The 18,656-nt window shown below is 43.2% G+C and overlaps 1 protein-coding gene across 3 annotated transcripts in view; it reads left to right on the top strand.

Annotated features, from left to right (window-relative positions):
* Window positions 1-4,032, top strand: part of KCNJ8 (potassium inwardly rectifying channel subfamily J member 8) — a 7,323-nt gene extending 3,291 nt beyond the window's left edge. For all 3 annotated transcript variants that reach the window (XM_082309247.1, XM_082309245.1, XM_082309246.1), the window contains one exon: window positions 1,171-4,032. In XM_082309247.1, the coding sequence (XP_082165373.1) occupies window positions 1,171-2,071 (901 nt within the window). In that variant the 3' untranslated portion in view covers window positions 2,072-4,032. The remainder of the gene's footprint in view (window positions 1-1,170) is intronic.
* The last annotated feature ends 14,624 nt before the right edge of the window (window positions 4,033-18,656 follow it).

The raw sequence follows: 18,656 nt of genomic DNA, 5'->3' as shown, positions 1-18,656 counted from the left end.
TTCTCATGACCCCAGGTTCACTGAAAATATGGTTAGGAAAAAAAAAGAAAAAGTTATTTAAAAGCAGATTAATTGAAAAGCAAACCAAACTCAATGAATGGTTTAGAACCATCTTCATGGACAGGACACGTATTTTCCATAGGTAAAGCCATGCTGAACATGATAATGCTTCAAATGTTGGTAGGTTGCACTGTGTTAAAAGGGTGACTATGATATTAGTTCATATGAGACCCAGCGTGCTGCATGTCTACCGGATAAACCCCAGGATTTGGAGCATAAGAGACGTTGGTGAAGGATGTATCTGGTTATAGAAGGAAATGAAAGACCCTGGTGTATACAGGGAATATGGCATTGTGGACTACTATAAATAACGTATTTGGAAAGTTTGTGGACAGCATCCTCTGATGTCTGGCGCTATAGCATATTAGGGACATTTAACTTAACCCACACTTCTGCAACCCACTCCTGTGTTGAAATTTTCCAGCTAGTCTTGCCACGGCAGTAAACTAAGCCCAAACCCTGGGTCACAGCGTTGTCCTCCTGCCGGGATGTGCAGAGGGGACCATGGAAGGCCACTGGCCTCTCTCTGCAGCCTGATCCTGCAGGCTCAGTCGCAAGGCAAGCAAGGGTTTGGGAAGTATCGTGAATCTTTTTCCTCCAGGAAATCCTGCTAAAGGGGGTCATGACTCAGGTAGTATGGGCAAAATGCCTCAATTTTCCCCATTTCCTTTCACTGCACAGGCTGGTGGAAGAATCTTGGTGTGCCGGCCAATTGCTCACTATTGCCAAAACCGCCGCTCTCCACAAAGAGCTTCATTGAATGGCGAAGGTGGAAAGCCCAGGTGTTACAAAATTGTCAACTAACACAGTGGGTAGCATGTGTTCCTGAACAGAGGATCTAGTGAGCTTCTCAGGGTCACCCAGTGTTACAGACAGTCTTTTAGGAGTTCAGGCTCTGAGGTCTTCCCTGTCACCATCAGATACTGCACCAATCATAAAAAAACAGAGTCACTGAGCATGCAGTGCTTTTGCTGATGTTAACAGAAGGCTTACATGTACCAGGACTGTACAAATAGGTCCTTAAGTTTGTTTCTAGAAAGTATATGTTAATAGCTTCTCGGTTTGTGTTCGATGTCCTTAGAGTTAACTTTGTGCAATCTTCTTCTCCAGGTCTTTCACCTCCGCTTTCCTCTTCTCCATTGAAGTTCAGGTGACCATTGGTTTTGGGGGCAGGATGATGACAGAGGAATGTCCCTTAGCCATCACGGTTTTGATCCTGCAGAACATTGTGGGTCTGATCATCAACGCCGTCATGCTGGGCTGCATATTCATGAAAACCGCACAAGCTCACAGGCGGGCTGAGACCTTGATTTTCAGCCGGCAGGCGGTCATTGCAGTTCGAAATGGCAAACTTTGCTTCATGTTTCGAGTGGGAGACCTGAGGAAGAGCATGATCATTAGCGCTTCGGTGAGAATCCAGGTTGTGAGGAAGACTATGACCCCTGAAGGAGAAGTCATACCCATTCACCAAGTAGATATCCCCGTGGATAACCCCATTGAAAGCAACAATATTTTCCTCGTGGCTCCCTTAATTATTTGTCATGTCATAGACAAGCGGAGTCCTCTTTACGATATCTCTGCTGCTGACCTGGTGCTCCAGGACCTGGAGCTCATCGTGATACTTGAAGGAGTCGTAGAGACGACTGGCATCACGACACAGGCGAGAACCTCCTACATAGCAGAGGAGATCCTGTGGGGTCACCGCTTTGTGCCCATCGTCACCGAAGAGGAAGGCGTGTACGCAGTCGACTACTCCAAGTTTGGCAACACCGTCAAAGTGGCAGCGCCACGTTGCAGCGCTCGAGAGCTCGACGAGAAGCCGTCCATTCTCATCCAGACCCTGCAGAAGAGTGAGCTGTCCCACCAAAACTCCCTGCGGAAACGCAACTCCATGAGGAGAAATAACTCCATTCGGAGGAGCAACTCCATGCGGAGAACGAATCCCTCCCTCATCGTGCCTAAAGTGCAGTTTATCACGCCTGAAGGGAGCCAGAGTGCCTCAGAAACGTGATACACAGCTCTGTGCAAGGTCGGTGGGCTTCAGGAGGAGGAGGCACCTGCGGTGTTTTGTTTAAATTTTCTTTTACTTAAGAAAATGAGAACACGATGCAGAAAAGAACCGTGCAAGAACTATTTATTCTATTACTTACTGAAAGCATCACCTAATGGCATTAGGAAACACTTTAGCACTTAGTGTATGAATTAATTAAAAATGGCATGTACACTAAAGAAAACACAATTCACTCATGTAATATAATGTGTATTTATACTTGTTTTAATGGCATGTTAATTTTTTTAATCTTATTTTTCCTATCCAGGGTCTCTTTCTTACGTTTTTCTGTTGGCTGTCGCAAAATGTGTTTTTTTTCTATGTAAGTGGGTTACGCACCTGCAGGCAGAAGTGAGTGCTTTTTCAAAACTGCTGCATACAACAACTCCCACAGATTTTGTGCAGGATATTTGTATATTGATCTTTTTGGGGTGAATTCCTTGTTCTCCTGAAAGGAGCAGCTAAATTCCTCAATGATTTCACTGGAGAAGAGCCAGGATTTTACCTTCAGTTTTTCAGATCTTTTCTTTCCATTGGTTTATGGCAAAGGCATTTTGAGAGCAAATTCAGGTCAGCTGTAGTGACCTGACCATCCCACAGGAAAACTGGTGCCACTCAGCACAGCACTAGCAGAAGAACCAGCAAAACGGCACAGCCTCTTGCAGAGCACTGCTCTTCTTCTCAGGGTGAGATATTCCACTGCGGGACAGCGTGCGTCTGTAATGTAGCTGTAGCCCAAGCTGAGAAACTCAAGTCCTCCCAGCTGCCACTTGAGCATCCATTTTACTGAAATTATTCGAACTGAAAAAAGCACATGCTTCTTTAACATCCTCTTCATATTGGTGGAAGACCAAATCCTATTTTGTTTTCTCTTATAGATTCATACACTGAAGGCAACAAGTGTACTTCCTTCACTTACAGTCTTTTTTGTAGGATTAAGTCTGTTCACTTCAGCAGAAGGTTACTTTTTGCCAGTGGGAATTCACGAATGGGAATGAGAGGGAGCCATGTCAATAATATTAAAGATAGTATTTTCAAAACTATCTGAATAATTTTCAGGGGGACTTGGGTGCTGCTGCTGAATTACTGCTTTTCAGCAGTGTTTCACCTATGTTTTTATATAACATGGCATTGAGGGTAAGCAGCTTTTCTCATAAAATTCAAATGGGCATTTGTTATCTAGAGCCTTCCCAAAAATGTCATCACAAGTTTTTCTACAAGAATAAATAAATGTTTGACAACTATTTGTATCACATTTGATAATGCTAAATTGACGCACATTTTTTTTCCTCTGTGAATAAGAAGTATAATTACGGACGAATTCCAGTTCATATTTCTTACAGGAGTTGCCTTATTATGTCTCTGGCTCAAGAGAAGTACTATCCTTGTGCTGATCTCTGAGCCACTCAACCACTTAAATACTTTTATAATTTTAAATATTTGCTTGTTCCTATCAGGTAAAATAGTCAAAAGCAATGCTGGATTCTCATTCTCTTCAGGAGTCAGTTCATCAGCGCTTGTTTGGATGGTTTGCAGGCTTCGTGTGGTGTTGGGTGGTGGCACAGAGGGGCATTGCTCTGGAGTGTAGGCTCCCTACGTTTGGAGCAGGTGCTCTCCAGAAAATAAACACAGACAAAATACTTCATCCGTAGCAGTAGTGGAAACTGAAGTTTCTCCTAAAAGCATTCATTCCCTGGCCTGCCCATTAATGTTCTGGGAGGATGGATGGTGAACATCTGGAGACATTAATCTGTCCATTGTGTGTCGAAACGATGAACACCTGTAGCTTCCAAGAAGAGTCAGAGTGAAGCATATACAATTTGTCTCTGGCCTCCATTTCCAGGGCTGTGAATTTCTTGAGGCTGTCTGTTTGATAAATGGTTAAGTCAGATGCTGTACAAAAGCAAATTTTCTATGAAATAAAAAAGTGACAATAATGATTACTTCTTTCCCTTTTTTCCTTTGTATTCTCCATTCATTCTTCTATACTTAGTCCTTCTTGTATCCCAGCCTTTTCCATAGTCCTTTTGAGTAATAATTTTTATATTATCTCAATACTCTCAGTATTTCAGCTGAGATTTTTTCTACCCACAACCATTTTCTCATTTTCTCCTTAAGTACATTCTTCCTTCCAATTTTTATTTCGCCTCCATGTCTCTCTCTGCTTTATACCTAATGTACTCTCTTTCCCATAAGGCTATTACAGGGATATTGGTATTTTGAGGTAACACTAAGGCACCTCAGTCATATGCAAGGATGCTGAACAGAAACACCCGGCAGACTCTTGTGTCATGAAAGTCATGTTCATATGTGCTCCTTGCAGAAAATCCCTTGGTGCAAAGCCTCTTTCTTGAGCAAGTTTTGCAGTCCTGGAAGAAGCCGGCAGCAGAAGGAGTCAGGGTAAGCCACCCGGCCGGCCGTGGAGAGAGGTGGGGATCTTTTGGGGCCAGGAGCTGCGTTCCTCACTGAAGGATAGGTTTCAGACCCAGCTTTGCAGCATTGTGCCTGCCAAGAGGGGATGAGCTGGTAGCACCATAGTTCAATATGTTTAATTATTTAGTCTTCCTGGCAACCTTATCAGGTGAAGAGGGCTTTATTTTAAATTTGAAGTTTTCTGTGTTTAAAGTACACTGTCAAGTTAAGAATGACAGTTGAGATTTCTACCAAATATTGCTGACAGTTCATGCTGGCATTTACCTGTCCATCTCTCTCATTGGTAATAATTTGGGAAATCAGATGCAATAATGTATAAGCATTATCTGACTGCCATCCCTTCACACTTATTTGTGTCCCTACCATTCCCATCCTGCTGTAATATGGTGTAACTGGAACTGCGTTATTCAGCATCGCTTATTCCGTGCATTTAATACCCATTGGCTCTTTGAACAGCCTACCACGCAGATGTCGCTGTCACTGGTGTAGCCTTCTGTGGGGAGCAAAACTATTTCCTAAGAGTAGAAAACTGATTATAAAGTCCTCCCAGGACAGGTGTAATATCTGGAACTGCATTTTATTTTTTCTTTCTAGCCTTAACTTAAAGAATTTCGCTATTTTAAATAGAAAAATGGAGTGCGACCCTTTGTCCTCTCTTTGGATACCTAGAAGATTCAGAGTTACCGTAGTGGGGATGTAGAGAGCAAACACACACAGACAGCACTTACAGGGGATAATGCTTAATGCTCCAGGGTCGAAGCCAACCTCTGAGTAATAGCATTTGGAGGAAATTTTTCCTGTTGGCAGGTTATCACGTAGCTGTCAACTTCAGGATTTCTTGCGTTCTCTTTCGAAACATCTGCTGCAAGCCAGGGACAGAGGCAGGACCCCAGCGCGGGCACACCCTGAGTCGAGCGGGTAAATCAGGTCTCTGCAGGAGGGCTGGCAGACCGCAAACACGAGGGCTCTTCCTTTCCTCCCACCCAGAGCGATGCCATCAAACCTCGCAGCGAAGCCAGCCACTGGAGACCCCCAGCTGCAGCCAAGCCTTGCCAGCATGTACAATGTACGGTCATTGAGTGCTGCCCACAGAGCCCGAAAAGTTTCACTCCAGGAGGAGTCCTCAGCACCCGCGGCATGGAGGAGAGCACTGCCGAATCAGACAGGGCTCAATGTGGGGTTTAGGGCTGCAAGCTGGAGGGGGTAACCTGGCTGAAAGGGGCTGCTGCGGTGATCTGCACCGCAGGCAAGGCAGCGGGGTTGCCGTTCAAGCCTAGGCTGGACCAGGGCTGCTGAAGATACAAGCAGGATAGGCACCTAAGCACTAAAAGCTAATGGAAGTGGGATTGTGACTCAGCAAGCAATAACTGGGTGTATTTTGGGTGCCCTGGGGCACCCTGTCTGGCCCCCACAGCTGCGCAGACAGCCGCTCGTCTCCCGTCAGGGCCATGGCCACTCCTGCCTGCTCAAAGCACCCCTCTTGGGCAACCCAGCTGCTCCCTGCTCTGCGTACCAACGCCCCTAAAGCCTGCTGCAAGCCATGCTTGGAACCCCTCCGTAACACTTGGCATCACTGTGGCCTTGTAAAGTGATCCCCCTCCTGAGTATTGCTTCATGGGCGTGTGTTGCACCACAGCAGTTTGCCCTTGCAAATACAGCTGCTTGACTCCATCCACAGAAGGGTTAACCCAAGCTTTCTGGGATACTCAAGACATTGTACAGCAAGAGATCAAGAAGTATATTCAGATTTAGTTAATACCTCATGCATGCAATTGGCCTTTACCCTAACGCCATGTCTTTCTGTAGGCCATCAGGTCATTTCAGAGGCACAGGACTCGACTTACCTCACAGCCATCTTGAACGTATTTTACCAAGGCATGCGCCTTTATCTATATTGCATAAAGGTCAGGCAAGGAATTATGCTTTTGCTTTTCCATCTGGAAAGTGGTATGCACACACTATTCTTGCTGACTGGAAAAACATGGCTAATTCGGCATATCTTTTCTTCCTTCACAAACTAGGATTGAGGACATTTTGTGAAACCAGTTTCCAAGCTCTCCAGTGATTATTATTAGCAAATGCTTGTTGCTGCAAGCTGAAAAAGTAGTTAGTCCAAGACCAGAAAGGAACTTTGACTGGAGAAAAAAAACATTAGATATTATATGATGAAAGGAAGAAAGCTTTCATTATTTTTGACAAATTATACTCTCTGTGAAGCCTGATATTTTCAAAACACTGGTGGGGGTTTGGAAGGCACCATCAAGCAATAAATCATGTCCTGCTAGACTCTGATTTTGTGCTGTGCTACTATTAGCAACAGGGTTTTGTAGCCCCAGCAAGGCATCCTACAAGTGTGCGTCAGCCTGGTCTCCAGATGCTTGCAGTCACCAAATGATACTGGGGATTTGTGGTGAGCTGGGTGGTGGCTGACTCCAGGAGCTGTGGTCACCAGACTCCATGGGGAATGATGCTGGGGCTCGTGGATGCGGGGCTGGGGCTGGAGGCAGCAGGGACCCTGGTGTCAGTGCCCGGGTGACTTGTCCCCAGGAGCAGACTGGGAAGCGGTGTGGCTCCGCAGGTGCTTTGGACACTGACCTTCGCAGGAAGGTATCGTTCTTCACGTCAAGCTGATGGGGGACACTCTTGCTGTGTGTGACGGATGGAAGTTGAATACAAAATGATGGAGTAAATTCCCACTTCTCTAAACCTGATTTCCTGGTCTGGGTTTCTTGCATAGCCAGGTGAGAGTTAACTTTTTCTCCCCCAAATGCTTATGTTAAAATACATTTTCCATATATGTGTGTTTACATCACATCCAGAGTAATCTAAGCTGATAGGCAAGAATTTCTAATACCCCTAGCATATTAATAATGCTCCTCGGCCCTATCTCTCTGAATTATGTTTCCTACTTCCCCTTAAGAATTCTTTGAACTTGAAAAAAAAATGATTTCTCATGTGATAACTGGACAGTAAAGATAAAATATGTTCCCACATTCCCTTATTAGACAGTGTAGGGAGACTTAGCCCACACAGATGAGATCAGTGCTGTCCAAGAGAAACAGCCACTGAAACTGAGGCACTCACAGTCAGGAAACATCACCAAGGCGCTTGAATTAAAAGAAATATTTAAAACTATTAAGTATTCAGTAGGTTTCTGGCTGAGGACTCTCCTTTCAGGCCACTGATGAGTTACCAGTTAACAGTGAAGGGAATATGCTAGGACCATCAAGACATACTACAACGTAAGAAAGACAAAACCCATGCATTCAAGGAAAACATTGTCTGTACTTTAGCTATTGCTACCAATGATTTTAACACTTAGGTTGTTAAAAATTCGAAGAGGCAAACAAAAAAGTGATGGATTCTCTCTTCACCTTTAACAAAGGTTTAACACCTTTGTTTTTTCCTTCTACTCCAAAAAAGAGTTGATCCAACTGAAGATATTCCTTCTACCCACAAACATGCTGTAGTTTTCTGGAGGATACATGTTAGTCTCAACACATTTTTCTGGGCTCAATGCAGGAGTAGCTGTGCATGATGTCATGGCCTGTGCTACTCAGGAGGTCAGATGGGATGATCTAATGGTCCCTTCTGAACTCCAAATTTATGAATAGGGAGGGTTAATGAGTTTTGGTCAAGAGAAAGGCTTCCTCTGATTCAAAAGTCTTAAATCAAGCTCCCACTGAGGAAACAAACAAACATGGGGAAAAAAAAATAAGAGGGCTAGGCATCTGCAAATTGTTGATTTATTTTGACAAATGCATTTCAGTGCTAATTACGGATCCTTCAAACTGTACTGACAAATGCGCCTGGGGGTAATTTGTAAAACTTAGGGTGTCTTGTCATTACAGGAATTGACTTTGCTTCCTACTGTTGTTAAATTTTGTCTTAGTAGCAAGGGTGAGACAGCCAGCTTCTGTGTGGGCCAAAGTGAAATTATATTTCTTGGTTTTATGATCTGAGGCCTACTGCAAAGATCATTAAATTGAGGAATGGCACTGGAGTGACTGCAAAGGGCTGTCGTGGTTTGGGGCTCAGTGCCTTCTTCACCCAGGGAACATCACTGCTCTCCTCAAGCGCTATTTTTGTAACCACAATAGCCACAAAAATTAATTACATCCTTCCATGGCCCAGCCTCGTTATCCTTCAGGGTGTATATTTTGATGTTAGGTCTTTGATTCTGAGTGATCCGGGTTGGTCTCTCAAAAAGGGGTTGCTTCTGCTGACTGCCACAGTTTTCAGATCCAGTCAAGGCCAGGACATAAAGCAAAACTGAAGGGCTGCAACACCCAGTAAAAGAAACTCTGCTGAGTTTGGGCAACAGCAAGTGATAATTGTTAGCCCCTTGGGTGGTCAGCTTTGCATCTCACAGCATTTCAAAAATATATCAAATAATAGAAGATGTGCTATGCTCAGCCTTAGCTACTGTTTTAAATTATGCTTTAAGCAGATACTATTCCTGGCTGGTTAGATTAAATTGTTTGTGATGTGCTATTTTTTTCCATATATGAAATCTCACCATATTCTCTAAATCTTTTGTGTTAAATTAACAGAGTAATAAGATTTCTGAACTGAAGCTCTCCTTGTAGTCATCCCCTTTGTACTGTCTATACATCAATATGAAAAATGGAATACAAGTCTGAATGTCCATCTTGAAATATTTAATTTAACCTAGTTTGAAAGAGATGAGTATCCTTCAGTTTATATTGGTATTAAGTATGTCATTATCAGTCATGGGTTTTTTCCCTTCAGGGACAATCTGTTCAAATATCAATTCAGATATTCTGGTTAAATACGAAATGTAACAGGCAATGAGCAAAGAATAAGTTTACAATTTGATCAACTGCTTGAATACAACAGAATTGCTTATGATATAGCATCATGTTTCTGAGAAGGTTTATAGCAAACTGTGTGACTGAGGCCAAGTTTTTCAGCATGGCCTTTTTCAGGCATTAAAAAAAAAGCCTTCCACAATCCAGTTTATTATGGTACATCTTGAGGAATGATTCCAAGAAAACATATAGCTGGGCACAACTACATTTACTACTGAGGTCCAGCTCAGTACTACACTTTAGCTTGTGCTCGATTTTGAAGGACAGCTGTCCCATCACTGAGCATGTAAAGCTATGTCCAATATTAAAACTTTATTTATTTTTTGCTTGAATAACAAAGTTTTGTCAGTTTCACTGAGGTCAAACAATCCCTGCAAAAGCATTAACATGGAGTAAGAGGCTGCCATCCTTCCCTTAGAGGCGCGGGCGTGAAGACATTGACTCAACTGCATGTCGTGTATCTACACCCTCACTGTCTGTAGGCCAGGGTTAACTCGCACAGGACTTCAAGTTAATGCTCGAGTGCTTTGTTCAGTCACAGCTGAAGTTATGAACACCAGGATGACAGAGAAAACCTATGTATGTCACCCATATGACACTCAGAGAATTAAACCAGTAGTAGTAAGATGACCACGTAAGGCCACAAAGCAGCTGCCACCGGTGGAGCCACATGACCCTTACTTGTGCCCCTTCTGTCAATGAAGGCTCCAGGCAAAATGGGCCATCTTCTGGGGTTTTTCTTTCCTTGCTTCAGTCCTAACAAATGTTTCACCCCTGTTTAATTAAACTTGGAAACAGTGCAACCCAAATCATACACAAACCTCTGAAACATTTAATCACAATAGTTTAAAGCCTCTTATGTTTATAAGTAATGGAAAATCCTATGTTTAAAATGCAAGGGGGTATGCTGTACATTGCTTTCAGGGGGAGCTGGAGGAGGTCCCAGGCTAATGTACTTCAGTCATATAAATTACCAGAGTAAAGGCACAAAACCAGAGAAATGAGAAGTTAAGATGACTAAAATAAAGATTTCCTGACTATGCACTGAATGGTCAGTGGAACAGTCTTCAAAGCAGAGGTTGCAGAAACTTTACTGATGGAGATGTTTAAAGTGAGACCATACACAGATGTGTACAAGTGTAATAATTTAGCATGGAAACATGTAGACTAAGTCAACCGTATCTGTCTCATTTCAAATGTCAACATCTGAACACTCACTCACTGAGAGGCTGCTAGTGATGCCCACAAAACAGAAACATCATCTTGAGTAGGTAGCCATGCCTTGCACAGTGCTTGCAATTCACTGCAAATCACACAGCTAGCAGCTGGTGGTAACTCCTTACGTCTTTCCAACATAATACATCTGTGTATATTAATGCATTCTTTCCTACTCTACTTCAAGCACAGGAGTATTAATTCATCAGTAAATGAATCCTTAAACTTAAATTCTCCTTGTGTACATTATCAAATCAAAGGAGAAAAGCTTGTTTAACTTGGTATTTATATAAATGCATGTATATATATATATAACTTTCTATAAAGAGGTAAGTGTTTGCACTGTCAGATTTGATAGTAGGGATTCTCCAGGTTATTGTTACTTTGGTTTACCAGCCAGAAGATTCCATTTAAAGCTTAGTCTCTGGCCACACACAAATTATATATATCTCTATATGTCACAAATCCTTGTGTCTCAGAAACCCCTTCATGTCCTTTAGAGAGGAAAAGACCATCACTGCGATGGACTTCTCTCCCATCCAGGGCCTCCACTAACTGCATTGAGCTTTCAGCAAAGCTACCAGCTCCATCTGTTCTGGCAGACATTAAGGAAGGTCCGACACAGCAGAAGATGCACTTTTTGTTTGGGAGAACAGGCTGTGCAGGGGGAATTTTCATCCTTATTAGGGCAACCAGCAGTCAATAATGTGACATGATGTCACAGGAGAAGCACTGGGTTTGAGACTGGTTTTTGTTTGTAACTCTGCAATGCGTTGGTTTAGATTTCTGTCAAGTGTCTCAGAGAGTTTCACATGACCACTTTCCTCTTTGAAGTTTTCAACTTGACTTACGTATGTAGGCAGTGATGGAGAAAGGCTGGTACATGCCAGTGTGCCATTTGGACAGAAAATGGGGCACGATAGTTACAAAGTGAAACTTATTTTTCTTCCCCCATTAGGGTTTCCAGGAATTTCATATGAGTACTTCAGAAATGTCATTTGGAGTATTACACAGGGGAAATAAACCGTAACGGACAAATGTGTGCACGTACAAGTGTGCGTGTGCAAATACATATGCAAAGATCATTCATGTTCTGTTCCTGAACTTTTTTGTGAAAAAGGAAGGGTTGTTTTAGTAGAAACAGATTTCAGACCTCCCTTTGAAAAACTTGCCCATAGTAATTTGGTGCATGAAATCATCAAGAGGCTGTGGCAGTTCAGTTCAGTAAAATTGCCATACCTATGGACCCATCTGCCCAACAGCATCCGTCATGGCACACACAAAAAAGAGGGCACAAATGTACCTTCCAAGGGGCGAAATATTTATTAGCAAAGACACAGCAGGCTTACCAAATGGTTTCATTCAGAGATCTGAGCTTTTAAAGGCTAACACCTACTCTCAGTACCCACTCATGGCCCCAGGGAGCTCCACAAGCGCTCACAGGCACAGATGATGCCGTATGGGGAGCTGCACACACCGCGCGGGACATGCGCTTTCAGTCATGGAAAGCGGTAGCAACCACACAGCTACGTGCCTCCCCATTCGCATCAGGCAGGGACTGGCTTCCAGCTGGGTCGCATGCCGTGGCCGTGCGAACTTCACAGCAACAGCGAGGATCAGCGCCGGATCTTCTTGCTCTCAAAAGCACATGTGCCTAACGTCCCCCTGGGGAAGGCTTGCTCGGAGCTGCCAGAGCACAGTGCAAAGGACCGTGAAAGAGAAACCAGATTCCTGATTCCCTTCCATGGCTTTTGCTTTTCCTCTTGCTAAACAATTGATTATTGCGTGTAAGGGTCTTGCACGCATTCTGAAATGGAATAGTCCCTTGTGCCCTCTGACTAAGCATTAACAACTTGGATTCTCTGTAACAAATAGTGGATAGTGAACACTGAAACAGTTCCTACGGTGTCAGCTGTGCCACTATGGTGAATCAGCTCAACAAAGGGCTGCTGGGCAAAAGAAAGAAAAACCAGGAATGCTAGGATAACCCATCCTCAGCACACGTGGAGTATTGTAAAGAGACAGTGACAGGGCAAGAAGGAGATCGGTGATACCAGAGACCAAACTACTGCAGCAGACGTGAAGGAACACATCATCCCAGGGAGAAGACAGCTCCTCCAGGGAACCAGGCTAATGTGGGAATGCACTGAAGAAGTCAAGGGATGGATGGCTGCTAAGGAAAGCAGAAGTGAATGTCAGCTGTTCACAGTTTTAAAAACATTTCTTACTATTCTTTTTGGTAAAGTAAATGCGATTTTGGTTTATTTCAGATCAAAGACTTCTGAAAGGGAGATCCGCAAGTACTGGATTCCAGCTGCTGTGCTGGGTAGGACATGATAAAACACAGGTACCTAATCAAGTGTGAACTATAGAGTATCATCTGCCAATATGAATAAATGTGAACATAATTAGAACACTGAGGATGTTGATACCCACTGAGATAGACAGAAACACTTGAGCACCTCTGAAATCCTAAACAGTTCAGCAATCTCTGTACACTTGCTTTAAGTCCCCTCCAAATTAGGAAGATTCTCAAGGAAACCTCTAAAGTTAAATATATGCTTAAGAGTCAAGAGTCCAGGCAGGAAGAGCATTTAAAGTGAGAAGTGGCAGGATCTCCAGAGCATAAAACTGTCTAGCAGGGGAGTTTTCCTACTCCTGAAGCAGCCCTTCCCAGGCAGCGTGGGTGTGTGCCTTCCAGCCCCAGGGAGTTGTTTAACCCTAAACTTACATACAGACACAAGCATCTTTGTTTAGACATTTCAATGCAACCTCTGCTGGAAAAGAAAACGGCAGTAAGGTTCTAGCTGCCATTTCCACATGGCAGAAGTGTATTTTGTTTCATGGGGTTCTGGTAAAAAAAGGAAGACTGTGTAGCAACAGGACCTCAATTAATGAAAAAAAAATACATCAGTAATCAAGTAAGCAAGCAAGATTTGTTTTTCCCTATTTTACACCTCATGGTTCAGTACTCTTTTTGAAAGAATCGTCTCCTTTTTGATAGAGACAGAACTCCAGACCCTGCAGGGTAGACTGGTGCTGTTTGAAACGACAGATGTGAAAACTGTACAATGAAAATAAATTTAGGTACACTGTTTGGATCACCTACATGCATTTATTAGATCTGTCCTTCCTATGAGTCTGCAAAGTGCCTTCCGAATGCTGCGATTGCAAGCAACTCATATCACAAAACAGTATGAAGCAGAAAATAGAGGTTCAGGTTAGCTAAAATTTGTGATTAGTTCTGACATAATCTGAACATAATCTGAATCTTTCTAATCCTAACTGGCACAGTGTGGTCTTCTGTGGAGGACTTCAGGTTTTCCAGATGCAATTCCAACCTATTTTACAAGCATTATTCACACTAACTATGTTGTATTTCCAGAAGATAGAACAAATATGTGTTTTCATTTTATAAACAAAGCAGAGTTTGTTTCTGGTTCAATGATGTAATAAGTACACCGTAGTTACAGCGGGCACAAGTCATCACTGACCCCTTATGCCATGGGTGCTGCCCTGGTTTGCACTCAAGTTTGTTGGCTCTGGCCCCCAAATTGCCTGTGGGAGAATGTATGAAAACAGGGATGGACAACGGCCCAGTACTGAACTGGGATTTCCTGAGCTTGCCATGCTACCTGCCACCAAAACGTAGCCAAAGTAGCCCAGCCCAGCTCAGTCTTGCTCAGAAAAGCACCAGGAAGACAAACCCCTGTATATCCACTGTCATAAACCAGTTTAGCCTTAAGCACAAAGGAAAGAGCCTTACAATTACATAATTACATGTACTACTTAAAGTCAGGGAAAGAAAAATTACTTCTCTCATCTGAGCAAAGGCCCAGTAACCACTTGAGAAACAAAATGTCAAGCAAGAAGCATCTCCAGGGTACTGAGCATTCCCAGAGGAAGCGAGGGACGCATTTTTTCTCAGGAGATTTTCACTGGCAAAAAGCAAGGCCATCACACGGTTTACATAACAAAAAATTGAACAGATCCCAGTAGTAATAGATCAATTGAGCTTTTTTGGGGTGTGATTGTTTTGGTTTGTTTTTTATCTAGTTCATAAACCTGAAATTAAGTATCTACAAACAGTATTTTATATTATTTTCCTGGTGACATGGCTTCCTCTTTGCTGTTTAAACCAGAAGAACCAGGATTGCAATGCAAAATCTCATCAGTATCAAAACCAGACCGCAGTGCACACATCCCCTTCTAACGTACATTGTTGTATTGTATGAAAGGAATTGGAAAACATGATAAAGTTGTAATAACTTAATTCACAGGAGTTGGTTTACTACTGACTTCTCCCCTATAACATGTCCCAGGTTACAGGAAACGGACACTCTGTCTAGTCCTTCGTGCATCAGCCAAAACTGGATTTGTCACAAAAACAGAAAAACATTTAGACACCCGAACTAGATGCCCTATTTTGATATAACCTTTCTTTACTGAGTGCTAAACCCCAACATGCTAAGGAGGATAATTGTTTGTTTTTTCTGTATAATAAAATGAAGTCCTGGAAAATTACTTTTCTTTCCTCAGTCTAGTCCTAAGTTTTGGTTACCGCCACGTACATATGCACACCCCCTCTTTTCCTCTGGCTGCCGTCAGCCCTGTCCTCTCCCACTTCTTGTCCCCATGGGGGCAACTCCGTGTCAGCGCGGAGCTCCTGGTGTGGAGCCGCAGCCTGGCTCAGTTCACCCTTCTTCTGGAGGCAATGTGATCGTGGTGCTACACAGTGACCCAGCACTGGTAGTCTTCTCTGGTGATCAGCCTGGCAAAAAAAAAAAAAATCAGAGATGTTATTGAATTCCAAGAAATATTAGAAATAAAATACTATTGAAAAGCCATAGGCTGTGAGAAGACAGGGGAGGTAAGGTTTAAATTCCATGTCTTATCTCTTTCACTGTTCAGATTTCCAGGGTCAGGGGGTTTTCGGTTTATTTCTCTCTGGGATAGGAATGTCTGATCACTCCCAGAATGCTATTCATTCTTAAGTATTTGTGGCTTCAAATTTGACTGAAGATGGTAGACTTTTTTTTTTAATCTAAAGACTTAACCCAGATTTTAATGTCATGATAAGACACTACGGTGAAACTTTTCATACTTTTGTTTCTATCTGAAATCAAGGAATCACAGAAGTTGAGAGAGAGATACTTTACATTTGTCTTTCTCTTAATGGCATCTTTCATTGGATTCATGCCAAATCTTGCTGGAAATATGTTTATAACACCAACTGAAACAGCCAAACTATTTCTGACATATTAAAGATAGGATGAAATTATAGCCATAGGAATCAATTCTTATTAGTGATCAAGTCTGGAGGCTGTTTATCAGACTGGCTTTACAAGAAACCAGACCATAGAAATCTTCAGACATTCATTCCATTCCACACACCACAAAGCTTTGGGAGACTGGAAAATTAGAGTAAACATTCTTTACTCTGTGTGTATATATCTACATAAACACATGCATATATGTAGCTAAAGGGACAATTTAAGCAGTGAAGATTAACAGATATGCTACATTAGTCCTGTGTGTTGATCTTCTAAAAACTGCAATGGATTTCTTCTGAAAGCCTTTAAAAGATGGATCCTGACCTCTGCCGCACCGCTGCCTGGATGGAAGAGGATACAGAGCAGATCAAGACTCATGTAAGAAATACAACATATTCTCTCTGATAGAACAGTATTAAGAAATAAGCCACTGAGACAGTATGTCATCCTTCAGTGATAAGGAACTATTAGATCATGCTTCATTCAGAAGAGGAGGCATATTGCAGCATATTTCTTGTTGCATGCATCAGTAAGAAGGGTCAGTCATACACCAGGTATTTTTGCAATCCATTCTCTAAATTTCCCAGCAAATGTATTGTTCCATAACTTCGCAATGTCCTACATGAATGGTGATTTCTCTTACTGAAAGATATGGGATAGCATTCAAATGAAACTCACTTGCCTTCCTCATGCTTTTGTCCCTGTCTTGGCTGAGGCGGACAGAGTTAGTCAGTAGCAAATCGAGATATTCAATAAACACACCCATCATTTTGTTTGATGAAAAGGAAAATGGTGGATGGATGAACAAACTTCCCCGACTATTAAGGGTAGCTGGGAGCATTGCATTTTTCAGTATCACTGGCCTGTCACCTTGGGGAGTTCATTTCCACATAAATCAAACATTAACCAGACAGGGTAAAACTGTTCTCACTGTTACAAAGGAGGCAGCTGGCCAGCTCAAAAGGACTAGATTTCTATTCCTCTGGGACATATGGAAATGGTCATTACAAGACAATATTTATTTATAAACACACTTGGCCCCATCAATTGGGCTTGAATATATAGAGGAATGGAGCTTATTAGTAAGATAAAGCTTTCCCATGACCTATAGAGGACACTGCATAGAGACCACAGATGTTCCGTATTAGAAAAGCTGGAAAAATTATGTCAATGGCCATGAAAAGCTCAGTTTGAAAATAAGTAAATAAATAAATAAGGAGGTCACCAGCAAAGACAAGGTTAAGGACACTGGAAAATGGATCTTCCAGGATATTTAACCTTTATTTATTTAATTAAGTGGAACAGATCCTGGCCTTGACTGCATGTGTCTCTCCTGAGCCGCTCTGCTGAAGTTCCCAGAATTACTCCCGATTTGCACCAGGGCAGAGCCTGGCAGACGGCAGCCTCTGTGGCGGCTGGTCTGTCACACGAGAGCGCGCGCCCACGTGCGCACACACACACAGAGGTTTGCCTTGGCAGCGAAACTCACACGAGTAGTGTCAGGAAAGGGCCAGGGAAGAACTGTACTTCTGAAGTCAATCCATGCCACTTTCCGAGGCAGGTATGGAAAAATCTCTGTCCCCGAGATAAACTTTCAAGGGCTCAGCTTCAGCTGCATAACTTAAACCATGGAGATTCTTAACACAAAATTTGTAGCCTATTTTAAGATGGAAAGCCAGAAAAAGCTACACAAAAACATCACTAGACCTGATTCAATTTTTATTTAGCAGGGCCTAGTTCTTGAGATTGTGCAAGTTGGCCTAAACCCATGGATCATCTCTACTTACACCAGCTCTGAATCTGGCCCTGACCAAATGCAAACCATACCATGTCCTGGCTGGCCTGAAGCCTTGAATTGAAGGTTTTGTGTATCTATGCAGACTGTGCTCATGAAAATCAGTGAACACAGGTTGATGCTGTTTGCACAGCTGCAGGCTCACTGTACACCTGTTGTCTGGCTCGCAGCCTCCTTCTGCATCTCAGCTGCTTCTTCCTCCAGCATGACATGGAGCAATCTCCTCACCTATCTGTACGGCAAGGGACTTTTCTGTCACACACTAGCTCCTTGGGCAGTCTTGGTCCCCCCATCTGCCAGAGGGTGCTGGCTAGTCACCTTTCAGTAGAGTCTTGTGAGAGATGTCCACCATGGACTACTATTTTTTCCAACCATTAAAATGGCCTTCTCATGTTCAGGTGTGCCAGGCCAATCACTGATGCAGCAGGAACTAGAAAAAAAATCTCTGTTTCTCCTAGCTAGGACTGAGAGAAGCTCCATGAATCTGTGGGAACAGGAGTGAGGCCACAGAACCCTTGGGCTGGTGAGCCATCTGCCCTACCACAGTTTTGCATTGAAAATGCTACAGCTGTCTCACGGCTGAGAGCACCACAGATGTGTGAGTGACTGACCGACCACCATCAGGCAACTGAAGTCGAAGTTCTGCTAAACCCTTATGGTGCTGCAGGAGGGTTCCAGCTGTTCCTGCATTCAGAAGGCCAGCCAAGCATTCACGCAAGTACAAAAGTATGGGGGCACCTCTACTCTCAGTTTGCCTCACTTTCTATTTTTCCCTAAGCACCTGGTCTCGCAGATATCCCTACCTTTCAGCTCGCTGTAGTCCAGATCTACTCAGCTTTATCCCAGACATGGAGAAGGCAGTATGTCCTCAGCCAACTGCCTACAGAGGCATGGGCCCAGCCCGATGTGCTCCCATTTTCCTGGGACTCACTGGTGTGGACCTTCCCGGCAACACAGAGCTACCTGGTTTGCACGGTGGTGGACCTTCTGCCGGGCAA

Source organism: Platalea leucorodia (assembly GCF_965183815.1).
Source record: "Platalea leucorodia genome assembly, chromosome: 4".
Lineage (NCBI taxonomy): Eukaryota > Metazoa > Chordata > Aves > Pelecaniformes > Threskiornithidae > Platalea > Platalea leucorodia.
Note: the sequence above shows the minus strand (reverse complement) of the source record. Positions and strands in the feature narration are given on the sequence as shown.